Source organism: Marmota monax, unplaced genomic scaffold (assembly GCF_021218885.2).
Source record: "Marmota monax isolate L192 unplaced genomic scaffold, Marmota_monax_Labrador192_F-V1.1 WCK01_AAM20220418_F8-fsc00059, whole genome shotgun sequence".
Lineage (NCBI taxonomy): Eukaryota > Metazoa > Chordata > Mammalia > Rodentia > Sciuridae > Marmota > Marmota monax.
The window spans coordinates 1,097,532-1,114,607 of NW_026693595.1; the positions used below are offsets into that span (position 1 = coordinate 1,097,532).

General features: G+C 37.8%; 1 protein-coding gene across 3 annotated transcripts in view; it reads right to left on the reverse strand.

The window, feature by feature from the left end:
* Positions 1-17,076, reverse strand: part of Pcsk5 (proprotein convertase subtilisin/kexin type 5) — a 449,712-nt gene that overhangs the window by 206,032 nt on the left and 226,604 nt on the right. For all 3 annotated transcript variants that reach the window (XM_046459433.2, XM_046459431.2, XM_046459435.2), the window contains exon 10: positions 11,835-11,938. In XM_046459433.2, coding sequence (XP_046315389.1) covers positions 11,835-11,938 — 104 coding nt within the window. The remainder of the gene's footprint in view (positions 1-11,834; positions 11,939-17,076) is intronic.

Genomic DNA, 17,076 nt, shown 5'->3' on the forward strand with positions numbered 1-17,076 from the left:
AGAAGATAAAGTTTTTTTTTTTTAATTAACTCGTGGATGCATTAGTTCACCCACTCCAAGGAGGGCATGGCTTAGATACTTCCTCCTTCAAATGCACAATATTACTTAAGGTGTTAAGTTCTATGCATTGATACAATAGCATTAGGACTTCTCTGAATTGAGGTAAAAATTCCCACACAGTGTATAAAGGTGAACACAGAAAATGGACTGAAGTGTCGATTTCCTAGTCCTACCACCTGGAAAACAAAAGCATTTCATGCATCAAGTATGCTACTCCAAATAAAATGCACAGATAAAATTCTAAAGGGGAGGTAAAAATAATAGCTTACATATGTATTTTATCACTTGTGAGCTAATAAAATTGTCATAACAATCCTATTAGCAAAATAGTATTATTCACATTTTGCAGTGGAAGAAACTAAGTCTCATGGACATTAGAAGTACTTGGGCAAAGTCATAGGGACTGGAGCTAAAGTCTTCAGAATCTTTCTATTATATATGTATCCATGATTACTGTTGTCCATAAGACACACAGTATTTCTTTCAACTAAGGTCTGAAATCAATCATAAGCTCAGAATAACCCTGCAATGTAACAGGGTGGAGGAGTCATTTAGAAATTATGTAGATAACTCTACTTGTCCTTTGCATAGAAATTGCTCTGTTCTTCAAAACTTCTTCAAAACTCATTAAAATATCATGTGCAGAAAAAGAAATTCATGGGGCTTGGAAAGAAAATTTAACATCTGGCCCATCACACTTTCCCCTATTCTTGCTGAGAAATGACCTTCTTCAGCCATTTCTATCAGGGATTTTTCCCTGAGTGTGTGAAGATACGTTATTTTGTGTTCTTGCATAGGCCAGTTTTTTATTAAAACTAGCCAGGCACACAGATGGAAGGATAACACTGAGTGCCGAAGCTCAGATTCTCATTTGTTAGCATCCAGCAGCGATCACAATATCCTTCTTTTTGGCTCTTTCAAGGATGATTCTGGAAATTTCAGGGTGTACCATCTCTCCCAGTATTGTACTATAAAATGAGGTCTGTTGAAACCATTATTGGGATGTGTGATAGAAATTTAATTGTTTTGAAATGCTGTAGGCTACCAAGATGTGAGCATGTATAAAGAGTCTAAATTGAGATCTAAATGGGAAAAAGTCTGGATCTTTTTATTTCACAGCAGATGTATCCAGGCAGATTCTGCAAAGTGATGGCCTACTGTGTCACTGTATCCTGCTATGTGCAGTGGCCTTGGGGAGAACTAGGGCAGGATTAATTTTCAGGATTTCTTTTGTAATCTTGGGATCTGGTTTATATTAAAGACACTGGCACCAAAATAGAGATCTCTCTGGGTTGCATAAAAGGATGGGCTAAGCCATCTTTACTAATTCCATGTTTTTACAAGAGGCCAAGGAAGGTTGGGCCACGTTGTTGATCCTGAACCAGTTTCCACAGCACCCTCTTACCACAGTCTCAGTGTGGACACAGCTAGTTACATTCCTTGTCTCTGATCAGAGACATGGACCTGGTACAGCAGTCTGGGCTGGGCATATAGACGGCTATGATGGTGCTTTTGAGAGTAGAACATGAATAGAAGCAAGTGATGTTGAGACAGAATCATCTTACACAGTGCATTAAGAAGGAGTCTACATTGTAACCTCTGGTGGGCTCATAAAAGTAATGCAGCTTCCCAAAACAATGGACTTCATAGCCAAGAAAAGTCATATGCAGGTAAAACTGAAGAAAAAGTCATCATAAACTCAAACACTTCTGTCACTCTGCCTGTGTAACCGTCACACAACTGGCATCTGGCAACTCCAGATGTGACCCAGAATTACATTACTTACTTTTTAAAATCTCTGCAAAGTTGCATGGTAAATACAAAGTTTACAAGTGTTTACTCAAAAGAAGTTCAGATATCATAAGGTAAAAGGTTTTCTGAGGTCGTGGTGAACATAACAGGCAGGGAGAAGACTTGGGTTAAAGGACACTGGTGAAGGCTTCTCAAAGCACAGTTCTAGCTTGACATTTTCCAAGGAGCAATCTCACGCTTATACCCTTCTCCCTGGGCTTATTAAAAAGCCATTTCAAAAATCATTTCTTTCTCTTCTTAAAAAAAAAAAAAGGATCTAGCAAAGATGATCATATATCCTAACTCTAAAACTGTCCTCCTTCAGAAGGAGGGCCAGGGATGATAACAAATTTTGCTGAATGTCACAGTTCTTAAGGTCATAAGTATACAATTGCATACTAAGATAATATAAAGTGATCACCACAAGAGAATATCCATCCATTTCACCAGGTCAACTTGTTATATGCATGTCATTTTGTAGGGCACATCACGGGACCCGTGGATTCACGCCATCAATTGAGGAAATAAAACTGTTTGACACCCAACGAGCGACGAGAATCAACTTGCTTCAAAGTCATTACTATTATCCAACTCACTTTCTCAGATCACGACAGTGGGACTAAAATGTATTTCAGATCAAATGAGAACTCCTAACTCCAAGCAGCTTTGCTTCCAGAAGTTCTTTTAAATTGTCCTTATCATACCACACCTGCCCTTTTATTGCACTGGGGGCCCTCTCCCCACCTTCCCCTGAACTTCAGTTTTTCTGTAGCCATCTTCTCCAGTTATAATTCCTCCAGGAAACACTAAGAATCAAAAGCAGGCATGTGCTCAAACTGACTAAGAAACAACTCAAGACACTATTTCAGATAAGCTTTGCTTCCTGAACTCTGAGTATGCCTAAAATTCTCAAACATCTTCCACCCTCTCATTAGATTCAATTTTGCTTCTCATTTAGCTTATACACAAGGCATGAGTGTAATTCATAATCATTAGCAGATCTTATGCTTTTTTAAGCAACTCTGTGAGATCCTGTCTCTAAATAAAATACAAAATAGGGCTGGGGATGTGGCTCAGTGGTCCAGTGCCCCCTGAGTTCAATCCCTAGTACCAAAAAAAAAAAAAAAAAAAAAGAAAGCACGTAAAGAAAACACAAAGAAATTAAACATCAATCCAGAATCTTCAACTAAAAATCATAATATGTAATGCAAACAAATAATCCAAATTGGAGAAAATAATACAAAGATGAGAACATAAGAGTTGCAGGAGATATGTGACTATGAAGTATTGAGCCCTAATTGGGGCTGTTACTGTCTCTATTGACATGCATAATTTTAACAGGCACAGCTCTATGCATGTCAGTAGCTATATGTTCAATTTTCATTATACAAAAATCTGTACAGACTCCCAACTGAATTTGCTATGTTAGAGTGATACAGGAAATATAGGGGATAAATAATTTGCCTAAGTGTAACCTATGAGTGAGAAATGGTACTAAATTCTTTATAGGAGTCTCTGTTCCTCATTTTCCTCTTGGCTCATTTCATTCTACCTACAAGGGTCCTCTTATCCCCTTGATTTTTTGGTGAACAAGTCCCATGCATGCTATTTGAAATGGTCTATGTCTGGTTAGGTTTCTGGATTATTCCCTCACTTCTTGGGGTCTCTGTTCAAATTTGAGAGATTTTTTTTTTTTTGGTCTTATATTTTAAAAAAATTACAGTTTGCCCACACAAAGACTTGTACATAGCTATTTGTAGCAGTTTTACCCATAATAACTACAAATTGGAAACCAGAAAGCCATCCTTGAAAAAGTGAAGGAATATACAAATTGTGATATATTCGTACAGTGGAATATTAATTAGCAATAAAAAGGAACAAACTTTGATATACTTAATGGCATAGGTGTATCTGAAAATATTTGATGGAGATAAAGAAGTCAGTTTCAAATAATTCCATTTAGATGTAAGCCTACAAAAGGCAATCTGATGAACTATGGCAGAAAGTAGCCCGAGGGCTGCATGGTGTGAATGTAGGGCAGGGCATAGGGAGGAGAATAAAAGAAAGAATGTTTTAGGGTCATAGAGAGGATCTTTGATCATGGTGGTGACTATAAAGATGTATGTATACATGTCAAAATGCATTATACTGCTGGGCAGGGGGGTACCTGCCTGTAATCCCAGCAGCTCAGGAGGCTAAGACAGGAGGATCCTAAGTTTGAGGACAGCCTCAGCAATTCAGCAAGGCCCTAAGCAACTTAGTAAGACACTGTCTCAAAACAAAAAATAAAAAGGGCTGAGGATGTGGCTCAGTGGTTAAGTACTCCTGGGTTCAATCCCTGGCACCAAAAAAAAAAAAATGCATTATACTATGAATTAAAATAGTGTTTTCTCACTGTATATACATTTATCTGAATAAAGCTTAGAAGAAAAGTGTAAAGATGGCTAGATATACTGTTCATTGGTTTTTAAAGCTGGAATTCGATCCCAGGTTGTCTGACTGAAGCCCAGGCTCTGAGACTCTATATAGAGTGAATCTTTGATTTTAAAACCCAGGAAATCTCAAATTAAGAAAATGATTGTTAAATTTCAAAATAGTCTCTAGATAAGATTGTGTCTTGGCTTAAGTTTTTAAAATCTTATTTTGGAATTGGATTCAGAATCCAATCATCAGTGGTTCAAAGAAATCCATTTCAGTACTTCATAATCACAACATACTTTTCAAAACAGCCCTGTCTGGCTCTTGCTATTCACCCTCTATAATCACTGGTTTTAGGGCTTGCTAACTTTTATTTTGCTTAAAATACCAACTGTCACTAGAAAATATCAAGACTTGCTACTATTAAGAACAGCCAAAGTCATGTGCTAAAATAGGAGTTTTAAAAATTATTGGGGTGGGGTCAGGGATGTAGCTCAGTGGTAGAGTGCTTGCCTCGCACGTGCAGGGCCCTGAGTTCAATCCCCAGTACTGCAAAAAATAAAATACAATAAAATAAAATTACTGGGGAGGTCCAGCCTCATTAGAGTTAGTAATTTGGATTTCTTCAAGTAATTACACAAAAAGAAACACTGACTTTCTCTTAAATAGAAGCTTTTGTTTATTGCTATCAGGTTTTACACTTATAGTTTTTATTTGGCATATAAATTACTAAAGAGTCAACAGGATGTTGGTAGTCCACAATCAACCTGAATTTCTGTTTCTAGTTTCCATATTGAAGTAACCAATTATGACTTAGGACATTTAGGGTGAATTAATGATAGCATTTAAATATTCCAAAACAAAATTTACATATAGTTGTGGTAACATTGATATACGATTGTGGAGTAAATTCATCTGAAGACACATTAATGATAACTTCATTGTAAAGTCCTTAGTACAATTTTTTTTTTTTGTAGCCCATTTTAGGTCATTTAATTAATTTTCAATTCCCCAAACAACACTTTATTTACAATATAGTTCCATGTATTTATCCTTATTTCAGGTAAGAGAAAACAGATATAACATGAAAATATACCTTTAAGACTTTCTTTTTATGTTTGGTGTTTTTTTTTTTTTTGTGTGTGTGTGTGTGTGTATGTTTGTTTGTTGTTTTTGTTTTTTTGGTACTGGGGATTGAACTCAAGGGCACTCGACCACTGAGTCACATCCCTAGCCCTATTTTGTATTTTATTTAGAGGGTCTCACTGAGTTGCTTAGTGCCTTGCTGTTGCTGAGGCTGGCTTTGAACTCGTGATCCTTCTACCTCAGCCTCCCAAACTGCTGGGATTACAGGCATGCGCCACCCTGCCCAGCTATGTTTGGTGTTTTCCATTTTTAAAGCACTTTTCATTCAATCAGCCTTCTAATTTTGTTGGTTATTAGACACCCACATTCTGCAAAAAACAAGGTGCACAATTCTTAATTTGCTTCCTCAAAGCCACAGAAAATATAACTTGGTTATTAAGACTGTGGCAAAACCAAAAATATTTCAAACATAATTCTCCTAATTATATCTTACATAGAAATAATAGGCAAATAGTATAACTATCATTTAAATTCTATCCTGAGGCTGGATTTTTGTGTGTGTGTGTGTGTGCTAGGGATTGAACCTGGGGACTTATGCATGCTAGGCAAGGCAAGATCTCTACTACCTAGGCCTGAGGATGGATTTAAAGTGTAAAACTATGTGTTTAAAACTTACAGGAACACAAAACCAAACCAAAGTAAAAACACTCAAAGTCCAGCAAATCTAACACCATCATGCAGTAAAAGGCCAGCAGAGGGAAAAAAAAAAAAGGTTTTTCATTTGCAGGACATATTATTAAACTTCACGTATTTAGTAGGTGCGAGTAGAACATTCTGATGGGACTAGTGGATATAAGATTCTAGATTAAGCCATGACTCAACAGACTTTGCTGTCAGGCCACCTATATTCCTATGTAGACATTTAGGTAAATCTCCACCAGACAAACTAAGTAAAGTAACATTCCTAAGTTATGTGTGATTCATATATATATTTTTTTGTAGATAAGGTAGAAATAAGCTCACATATACAATGGCCAACAAATAAATAAGAAGAAAAAAACAGCTTTAAGTCAATGAATAGGGAATGAGGGTGAGATCACAGAGCACAATGGTAGAAGGAAAATATACAATCTCAAAAGATAAAAAAAATCAGGTGGCATAGTGGCATTTTCAGGGAGCAAATTTTATTAGGTAAAAATCAAATATATTTACCTCCCTCTGTCTTTCCAAGTAATAATTACTATATTTTTTGCAAATTGGTTGAACTAGAGTCAAGCATCTGATTCTAATCCCACCTTTGACACGAATCATATGAATAACATTTCACTTTGACCTTTCTTCAAAAATGCAATGTACGGATTACCAATTAAGGTGCATTATGTAGCTTTAACCACAGCTACCAGCAGCAAATCCACGTGCTAGGTGGCAGAGATGAAATATTATCTGAACAGTGAAATAATAAAACAAAATGAAACTTTACCCCTTCCCATGGCAAGAGCATTAGAAATCACTTCATACACGTGAAAAACAAAGAAAACAACAATTCAAAACCTCTCGTTTGGCATGCTTAATGGTTCCAGCATTTCTAATTCCTTTTAATAAGTGTTACAAAGTGAAAGCAAAATGGGTAGGTACTCAAACTATATTGGAACATCTTAAAATTACCAGCCCTGCCCGTGGAAATAAATGGATGGCAATTGAAAGCAATAAAGGTTATTAAAAGTTAAGGTCTCACAGGCTAAGAGGTCACGTTAGACTGTCAATCATTTTCCCCACGGTGGGTAACCAGTTAGAAATTAAAAAAAAAAAATCTAGTAGTTTAGTTGTGGTGGAAGAAGGAGTCAGTGGGGATGGGAGGTTTCAGCAACATGCTGGAAGAAAAAAAGAGACTTACATAGTCTGGGAGGGCAGTGAAATGGAAGGCGTGGTACCCTCGCTCACTGAGTTGTCATTTTTGATTTTTCAATGACATTTTTTTCCATCTTTCGCCTAGTAAAGATGACAGAAGGTCCTAATTTATTATCTGACGTCTATTCCTGTTCCTAGATTTAAGAGAGTTTAACTGTATACAGTCATACAATCCAAATACAAATAATTCCATATAAAGCTAGAGCACTGACGTCCATGCATTCCATCATGATCATAAATGCATACTCGAACCAAAGGTCAGGAGTCAGAACCAGGCTGCTTGGCCTAGGAACATGGGGGAGAGAGGGTCGGTGGGTTGGTAGTTTACTTATATAAAAGCAGTAGAAGGGAATAGCTCTCCCCCAAGAGCTAACTAACTTCCTCCTAAACTGAAATGAGTGACAGACTATCAAGAACGCCCAAATGAAAGTCTTTGGATGGCCCTCTGGGGCCACAATCCTGTGTGCCTGAACAGAGCTGCTGGATGTACACATAAGACACTAAACGGGTATTCTCTGTCTTAGATGCCTTCTGTTGCTGAGGTTGGGTTTAATTTTAGAAGATGAGAGAAGGATCATTGATGCTTTTCTCTAAAATGACTGTTGGGGATTAGACCTCAGGAAAATAATAATAGGTGTTACAAAAATGTCTGTCTGTGTATGTGAATGATGCCAGAGCAGATCTGACTAGGCAACACCATGGAGCCCCCGATGTTTTGGCCCACTTCCTGGGTTCACTTCAACATGAGTTGGGTTGGCACACTGAAGTTGCTAGGAAATATTAAAAAGTGAAGAGACAGCATCAATTAAATTCTGGGAAGAAAACCACCCAGATGAAAAAAGCCCTCCCTACTTCTACAGCTATTTGGTACATTTTAAGGAGCGTGGAGGGAGAATTAAAAAGAAAAGAAAGCAAAACAAAACAGAAGAACCTTGTCATAAAAGAAATGGGAAAGGATTAAGGCAGAAAAAGCGATAATCCTGACAAAATCCTAAAGAGCTTAATGCTAGAGTCATCTCCTGGCATTACACATGTTGGTCAGTAGCAAAATACTAGAATTTAGATTTCATTTCTCCACTGGCAAAATACCAAACCCATTCATCTGATCTAAGGCAATTTCCTATTCACACTTACAATTTCAAGTAGATTCTTTCCTTGATGTATAATATTTGTCCCATTTATTTTTCAAAAAACTTTCTCTGGAGGAGTTATAAAATCAGAAGGTGTAGTTTGAAATTTAATGAGCATTATTCACAAATGAACAAGGCAAATTGACATTTAGTCAGTTTTCATAATGTGTATTCATTGGATGATGTTTATTCTGAAAAACTTACTATAAAAGACATTTATAAGGGATTATTATTATTATTCAAGAATCAGCAGGACAGAATAATCTTAGTTCTATTAAGATTTTCAAAAATTAAGGTGCCATCAGCATAAACATGTTGATAGTGGCTTGCATCTTTGGGGTTTCCCTTACTGAGAGCTAATCTCACTATTGGATCCTTTACAAAGTGCTACTATGAGAACACAGGACTAGAGAAAGTTCTGGGTTCCTGGTTTATCTCCTGAAACTCCAGGGTAATCCCACTCTCCTCTCTGAGAAACACAGAGATAATCAGCAGACAGCCCCTTTCTTTGTTGTTTCAAAGCCACCTCTGGGCCTGCATAAGAACCTGTCAGCAGGAAGCCCACAGCTACTTCAGGACCAGGGAATGCCTTCCACCTTCTAGGTCCACAACACAAAATGGGTGGTCTGGATCAAGCCTTTAGGAGGGCCCCCAGCTGTCTAGTTCATCCATTGTCTAACCTCACTGTTTGCCTGGGAGGTATGACATACCAGTCTGTCTGAAGACATACAGGGAGGTTTTGTAAAGTAGATTTGGCAGGGGCTGCTATTTAGGGTGTAGGTCTTCTTTGTCAGTGATAATATCTATTGATTTACAAAACCCAAACTGAATTGGTAGCTACTCTAAGTGGCTTCTGTTTTACCAGATGAGAAAGAAATTCTGTTGGATACTAACATCTCCATCACTGAGATCAGTCCCCCCCCCCCACCTTTTTTACATACTCTAAATCAAATGCTCATCATTAGGTCACAAAAGCAAGCTCAGAGAAGCACAGGCGTTTCTGAATTCATTTCATGCATACATTTCACTCAGTGTTAAATCTGGGTAGGGTGGGACTGGGGGAGAGCACCTGTGGGCACAGGCTTCTGGTGGCAGGCTCCTTTCGTATTCTCCTGTCTAGGGAGAAATGTATGGCATAGATTTCTGCTCAGCAAGGCCTGCAAAAGTCAGCTGACTTAATTGAAAGGACGAGGTCTTACTGAGCTCTCCTTGCAAGAACCTCTTCCAAACATTAGGTCTTTTTGTTCCTGCAGTTCTCATTTCATAAAAAGTCAGCCTGCTTTTTTCCTCCGGTCCTGGTGACCTGTATTCTCTGCTTCCCCAAAGTGCGTTGTTTCTTTCGCTAGCCTCTGCCGTAATCGCTTTTATTTGTGAGACACTTGGGAGGGGATGGAAATGTTTAGAGTACAGAAGAAAATAACTCTTTAAAAAATTCATCTCATTATGATCATGTTTAGATGAAATATGGGGCTTGCCATCAACAAAATTACAAAACAATTCCACTGGGAGCCCAGACCAGTCAGAGTAATTCATCTATGAAAAAGCGAACTTTAATTGTTACTCTTGGCAGCCATCTAAGAGTAGAGTGAAATATTATACTAAATATTGCCACGTGCAATAGTAAAATACTATTTCCTCCTTGCCAGAAGCAGCGTACAGCCCCCTTCAGATTCAGGTTTGGGTCTGGTGATTTAGTCTAAATCCTCTGTTTCCCCCTCTCCAAAACCAACAGGGGTTTTCAAAAGAGCTGTGTGTTTTATTAGAACCATTTGCTCCTTTTAAGTTGCCAAAAAGGAATAAGTAAAACTAAGACGTTTATTTGGGTTAAAGTTGATTCCTCAGCTTCATGGAGGTCAACGTACTTAGTTTGTGAACCTTCTGCTAAGAAGTTCACTCCAGCCTTAGAACCAGCCAAGGTTCTGCGTCAGTTCCTTGCTCCAATCCTCGTGGATTTATACAGCAGTAGTTGGGCGCACGTGGAAGCTAACCAAGATGGAAGATATATTCTGGGTTTTCTAGAACAATAAATTTCAAATAATTTTGATGGTGCCCTGATGATGTTATAAGGTAGGGATCAGGTGACTTGACTGGGGCTACAGAGAATAGGATCCCACCAGGTACTGACAACTCTTTAAGATTAAAAAATTCATTGAATATTGCTGCATTATGCCCTTTATAAGCATGGAAGAGGTGTTTGCTAATACTCAAAATCAGAGGGATAGTCTTTTTTTTAAAAAATGGAACAAAGCTTTTGGTGAAAACTTTAAAGTACTATTTACGTGCATTGGTTACCTGTCATTGATAGGTTCTAGCTAAGCACGAATCTATTATAAGCTATTTATAAATAATTTTTAAATACGTATTCCAACATACTATTTGCATATATTAGGCATAATTCCCTATGGATATATTAAGAGCATATTTAAGATAGCACATGTAGACAATATTATTAAGTTTCCAAAATGCATAAATTTGGGCAGTTAGGACCTTTAGAAATTAAATGTCTTGCTCAGGATTATTCAGATTATTACCTACAGTTCGAAGAACAGAATCTTATTTAAGTAGATATTTCCTATGGTATGGCACATTGTTCTTATGCACAGGGGACTATGTTATAATATTAAAATTATTGGGAGTAAGTTTAAAATCATGTGTGATAAAAAAGTAATCTAGTTAAAACTTAGTTGATTAAAGTTTAAGTCATCTTCAACTTGAGTAACTATACTAAACCTTAGAACATCTGTGTGATTTTTCTTTTATTACAACATGTATTATCATTGACAATAAATAAAATGAATGCTATTAATAAGACCATTGGAAGGAAATATAATATAAAAAATGCATTAGCCATGGGGAAAATATTCAATGCTTGTTATACCTGTGCATAGGTGCATAAGGACTGAACGATACAAAGCTTCATGAGAACTTTTGGTCTATACAAAATAACATCTCTTAGAAGTATGCCTGTTGTTCTGTTTGTGGAAGTTACAAAAAAAACAAAAACAAAAACAAAATTTACAGAATGCATGGACTAACAGTGTTACACTACAGTGAACAACATCTATCCATTATTACTTAAGAGGAAGTAATCACTATAGAAGGCAAAGAATTTTAAAATACATTGTTAAAATACAACTCAGATCATCAATGACAGCACAAGTAAGCTAATTAGGAGTCCCATAGGCCGACTATACTTGGGAGTTGGTCGATCTAGAAACCTGACCTCTATGATATGGGAAGACAAGGAAGTCTGCCTTATTATATGTGTAGTTTTAATTTTAAAAAACATCAAGCTGCCTTTTATTTACTAAAAGATCAAGCTCTGTGTGAGCACAAAATTTAAAATTTCTTTTGAGGAGCTGTATTTTCCTGCTCTCCATTTAAAATGGGGGAAAAATAAAAAATATTTTGCCTGTGACAGAATATGAAAGAAGTTCTCACCCTTAAAACCAGCAGCATTGGTTTTCCAGTCATTAGCGTTCAAATGTCCCGCACGGGAAGTCCTGACAATAACATGCTGTACGTCTCTCCAGGTCAGAAACGGACTGGGGAAAGACAAGGTAAGAATCATTGTACCAAAAAAAAAGAAAAAGATGGGGGAAGCAGAGAGTCACAAGCAAATTAAAAAAGCAAAATCAAAATGGCAAAGTACTAAAAACAAAGGGGCAAAGATTTGGGTTTGGGATAACCAAAGGCCAAATGCTGTCTTTGTTCTCAAGATGGAGAAGTGACATTTGTCTGGGGGAGGCAGAAAATGTAACCTTAAATGGAAGAAATAACAGGACCGAAGTCTGTAGCTCAGTGTTTAAAAGGGTGAGGGTTTCCAGTTTCCTCAACAAAATGGCTGCCCATCATAGCACTGTCGTACTTGGTGTAAAAGTCTGCATCATTACCGGAAATCGAGAGTAAGCTAAAGTCAAAATGGAAGGTCTCTGGAACATGCCTTGTTCAATCATAATTAGGCAGCTGACTTGCAATTTTACTAAAGAACTTAGCAATGTTCAGCCTTCTTTGTATACACACACGGAATATGGAAAACCTCAACTGAAATCCAGTTCCCATTTTCACTGTTGTTCAAGGAAGAGACTATGGTACAGAATCTGCAGTTGGGCTCCTCAGCACAGACAACTATGAGGGTGCACTTAATTTATAATATGTAGCTGTTACGCTAAGTCCTGGATACCTAGTTCTTATGGCGGTTAGCATTGGAGAGCACAAGACAACAAGTGAACAGGAGACAGGCTCGCTGGAAAACCCAATGCCGGTCATAAACAAACAGAAAATAAATCCAGTACATACACACAGAATTTTTGTTCTCTTTCAAGGAATATGTATTTTCTAGAAGGCTTTTGATTCAATGCATCCATGCAATTCTCCTCAGGATACTTATTCAATTCAGTCTTGAACTCTGAGATGTGACAATCTCTGACCTCACTAAGAATTATGGTAATTATCATGCAGCCTGCATGGTCATTTTTTTTTTTCTCAAATACCACCTTCCTTTGCAAGAATGAGCCACAGAAAATTTGGAAAAGAGGAAGAAACTACTCTCTGTCTGTCTCACGTGCTCTTGAATGGATACTGGGATCTCCCAGACTGCAAGAAAACTTGTCTTAATTGCAGCCAATTTTCACGGTGAAGACTACACAGTACTTCACTTTATACTGCTTTTTTTTAAAAAAATCCCCCATCACACCTATGACATTATGTGATTTGGAGAGGGCCAGATGACCAGATTCTGGCTGCTTCATTTTCTATGTGAAATTAACCTCTCATAGTCTTAATTTCCTCACTTCGAATATGGATACTAAATCTACTTTACTATATTGTACTGATTGAATCAGTTAAAGCAATGTCAATTACTTAATGTAGTGCCTGGTACATGATGAGCTATTAAAAAGCATCAGCACACATTTTGATAAACAAATAGCTAAGGCTCTTATTTGGTGGTTTGAATATGAAGGAAAAAAAAAAGAAAAGAGCTATTGATCTGATGCCTTTTTGTTATGCTCTCAGATTTAAGATAAATGGAGAGTACTGCCATTTTCAAGGTTTTCAGAGGGGATAAGATTGGCTCTAGATTATTTTAAAAGGTTGCATTAGCAAAAGAACTTATATTCAGGAAATTAAAACCTAACTTACGAAATTTTAATGATATAAGAACAATGAAAACAGAATTATTTTTGTTTTGCATGGATACGACCTTCATTAGGAACCAATTTTAGAAGCTGGGAAGGCATCAAATGCTCAAGGAAGAGAGGGAGGTCCATGGTGAACCCCAGAAGAAAGGGAAGTTTTGCTTCTAAAATAAATAGCATGATTGTGTCCTGGGCTCACTAACTCTGAATTCACATAATTCAGCAAACTCAGTATATTGCTGTAAGGGAAATGAGAAAATGAGTACAGGGATAATTCTGAATGCTGACCTCAGCAGAAGATGCTCGGACTGCGCCTGAGATGTGACATTCACACCCTCCCAAAGGAGCAAAAGCTGTTTTCCCCCATGAATGAACAGCAGGACAACAAAAGGTACACTTGGCTTTGACAATGATATCACCCTAGTGATTTAAAATTAATGTTAACACACAGTCAAAACACCCATATTTTTAATCTTACCCTTTAGAATAAAAAAAAAGTCCGTTTTCCATATTACTTATCACCAGGGCAAAATTCCTTCAAAAATATCTAGCACAGGGCTCTGATCACATATATTGCCCCTCGTGAACCTCAGTGCTAACATATAAAAAATAATAGAACAGGGAAGACTTATCTTGTACCTTAGGCAGCTGTATTCTGGCAGATTCAGGAAGTCTCCTGTATTCAACTCAGCCTGAAGAAATAAGAGTTACTTGTTCTCATGCTGAGTTGCAAAAACTAGTTCTTCTTGGAGTGCTTGTAATTAGAAGGAAGAAATTGGCGTCAGGAAATTGGAACTATACGTGGAAAGAAGGAGGGGGTTGGATGACTTTCCTCTGACATTTCATAATGCACACAACTTTGGAAATAATCTAATTTGAAAAATTTCTGAATTTCTCCCAAATAAATAAAGAAGATAATGTGGGAAACCAATGGGTTTGTTTCTACCTGTAGGAAGATAACTAATTAGCTCAGGTTAATTGTGGTGCACATGTTTTAGATATTGCCAGTATCCCAAGAGGACTCTTGCTTAAGGGGAAGTCTACTCTGCATCTTACTTTGTTGATTCTTTTTTTTTTTTTCAGTACTGGGGCTCCAACCCAGGGTCCTGTACTGCATCTTACTTGCTCCCAAGGATGATGCAGGGACTAAAGATTGAGTCAGACTATCAAAGAGTGGTAATGGATCGTTTTGGTAACAATACATAGAGCAAAAGCTTAGAGGAAATATGGAGTACCCTTTGCTGGGAGCAGCACATCCCACAACAGTAATGCAGGACTCTCTGCAGGTACCTGGGCTCACACTCTACTGGACTAGGAAAACCAAGGCCCCTCTTCTTTTCAAGAACAGGTGGATTGAGCACCAACAATTTTAGGGCAAGCAACAGTCGAGAGGTCAAAAATCTAATAGACCAGAGGAAAAGAGTAGTATCTTTCAACCTAAGCCTTCTGGCCACCACCCTGCTATAAGCCATGTGGTGTTCTGCTACAGACCCCTATGTTTCTTCCTGGATATGTTGACAACTCCCTTCAGTATGATAATCACCAAAAAAGTAACACTTCTAAATGCTTGAAAGAGCTGTGTATCTGCATGTGGCCTTTCAAAGCAATGAAATGAAAATGACTTTGTAGGGGGCGGTTATACATGTAATCTTTCTGGTTAAGAAGTTTCTCCTCTTTTACTGGCCTTGTAATAATAATCCACACTTAGCAGGCATGTGCCAGAGCCAAGCACTATATGTTTTACATGCAGTACTGTTGTATAAAATCTTAAAAATGATATGATGGAAATACTCTTGTTCTCATTTCACAGAGACAAAACTGAGGCTTTGAATTACATGCAGTCACTCAAATACACAGAGGTAATAAGGGGTACAGCCAGAGTTCAAACCTGCTAGATCTGGCTGCTGAACTTCTGCTATCAATCACTGGGTAATGCTGTTTGCAGAATGGATCTATAAAGGTGATACAGGGTCACACACAGTACTTCTCAGGTCTTTCTTGGAAAAGTGGATAAAGAAGTCGAGCATGGGATGTCATTTTCTCAGTGTCACACAATCTTTGCATACACACCCTACTTCTCAGCTCAGCTGATTTTTTTTTTTTTTTTAATACCAGGGATTGAACCCTGGGCGCTTAACCACTGAGCCTCATCCCCAGCCCATGTTTTTATATTTTATTTAGAGACAAGGCCTCACTGAGTTGCTTAGGGCCTTGCTAACTTACTGAGGCTGGCATTGAACTCGCAATCCTCCTGACTCAGCCTCCTGAGTTGCTGGGATTATAGATACGTGCCACCATGCCCGGCTGGTTGGTTGGTGTTTATCTACCATGGTGTTCAGGAGATTATTTATTATAGATTATAAATTCTAAAGGCCTAGCTTTTGCACACTCTATCAAAGATAAACAAAAAATACTATGCCAGGAAAATCACATTATTTTTATAACGTATTTGACATGTACATTGTTATGATTAGATATGAGGTACTCCTAAAAGCTCATGTGGAAGACAATGCAAGAAAGTTTAGAGGTGAAATAACTGTCATGAGAGCCTTAACCTAATCAGTACATTAATCCACTTGAAAGGATTAGTTGGGTGGTAACTATAGGCAGGTAGGGTGTGGCTGGAGGAGGTGGGTAACTGTGGGCATGACTTTAGAGTGTGTGTGTATATATATATATATATATATATATATATATACATTTTTTTGGGGGGGTGGGAGTGGGTGGGGGGAGTACCAGGGATTGAACTCAGTGGCACTCCACCACTGAGCTGCATCCCCAGTCCTATTTTGTATTTTATTTAGAGACAGGGTCTCACTGAGTTGCTTAGCCCCTCACTGAGGATGAGGCTGGCTTTGGACTTGCAAACCTCCTGTCTCAGCCTCCCGAGCTGCTGAGATTACAGGTGTGCTCCACTGAGCCCAGCTAGAGTATATATTTTGTTAAGTGGAGTGCTCCCTCTGCTTCCTGAAGCCACATCCCAAGCTTCTTTCCTCTACCGTGCTCTTCCACCATGATGTTCTGCCTCACTTCAGGGCCCAAAGAATGGAGTCAGTCAGTTCTGAAACTGTGAGCCCTCAATAAACTTTTACTCCTCTAATTGTTCTTGTTAGGTCTTTTCATCCTAGCAACAAAAAAGCTGATGAAAACATATACTACATGTCATACTATGATTATACCATGTTATACCATTATTGTTATGAATTTGTCACTTGGCCTGTCATGGTCTCATTCTGATGTAGTTCACAGCTTGGCTAGGTAGTTCTTCTCTTCAATTAATCTCTATTAATGATCACTTGTCATTAATATTGGCAAAAGCAGGAGAATCAATGACACCCTTACTACCTTGTGTTTGCATTACATTCCTGTTCTGAGCAGTTCAAAGCATTTCATAGGCTTTATATGAGATTTAGAAGTAACAGGACATGTTCCAAGAGCAAAATTTTCTGTAGTGTTTCTTATTAAATTTCTAAGTTCAACTGCTAGCTCATATATTAAAAATGAAAAAAAAAATCCTCATCAAGACTTCTTCCAGATAATTCCAC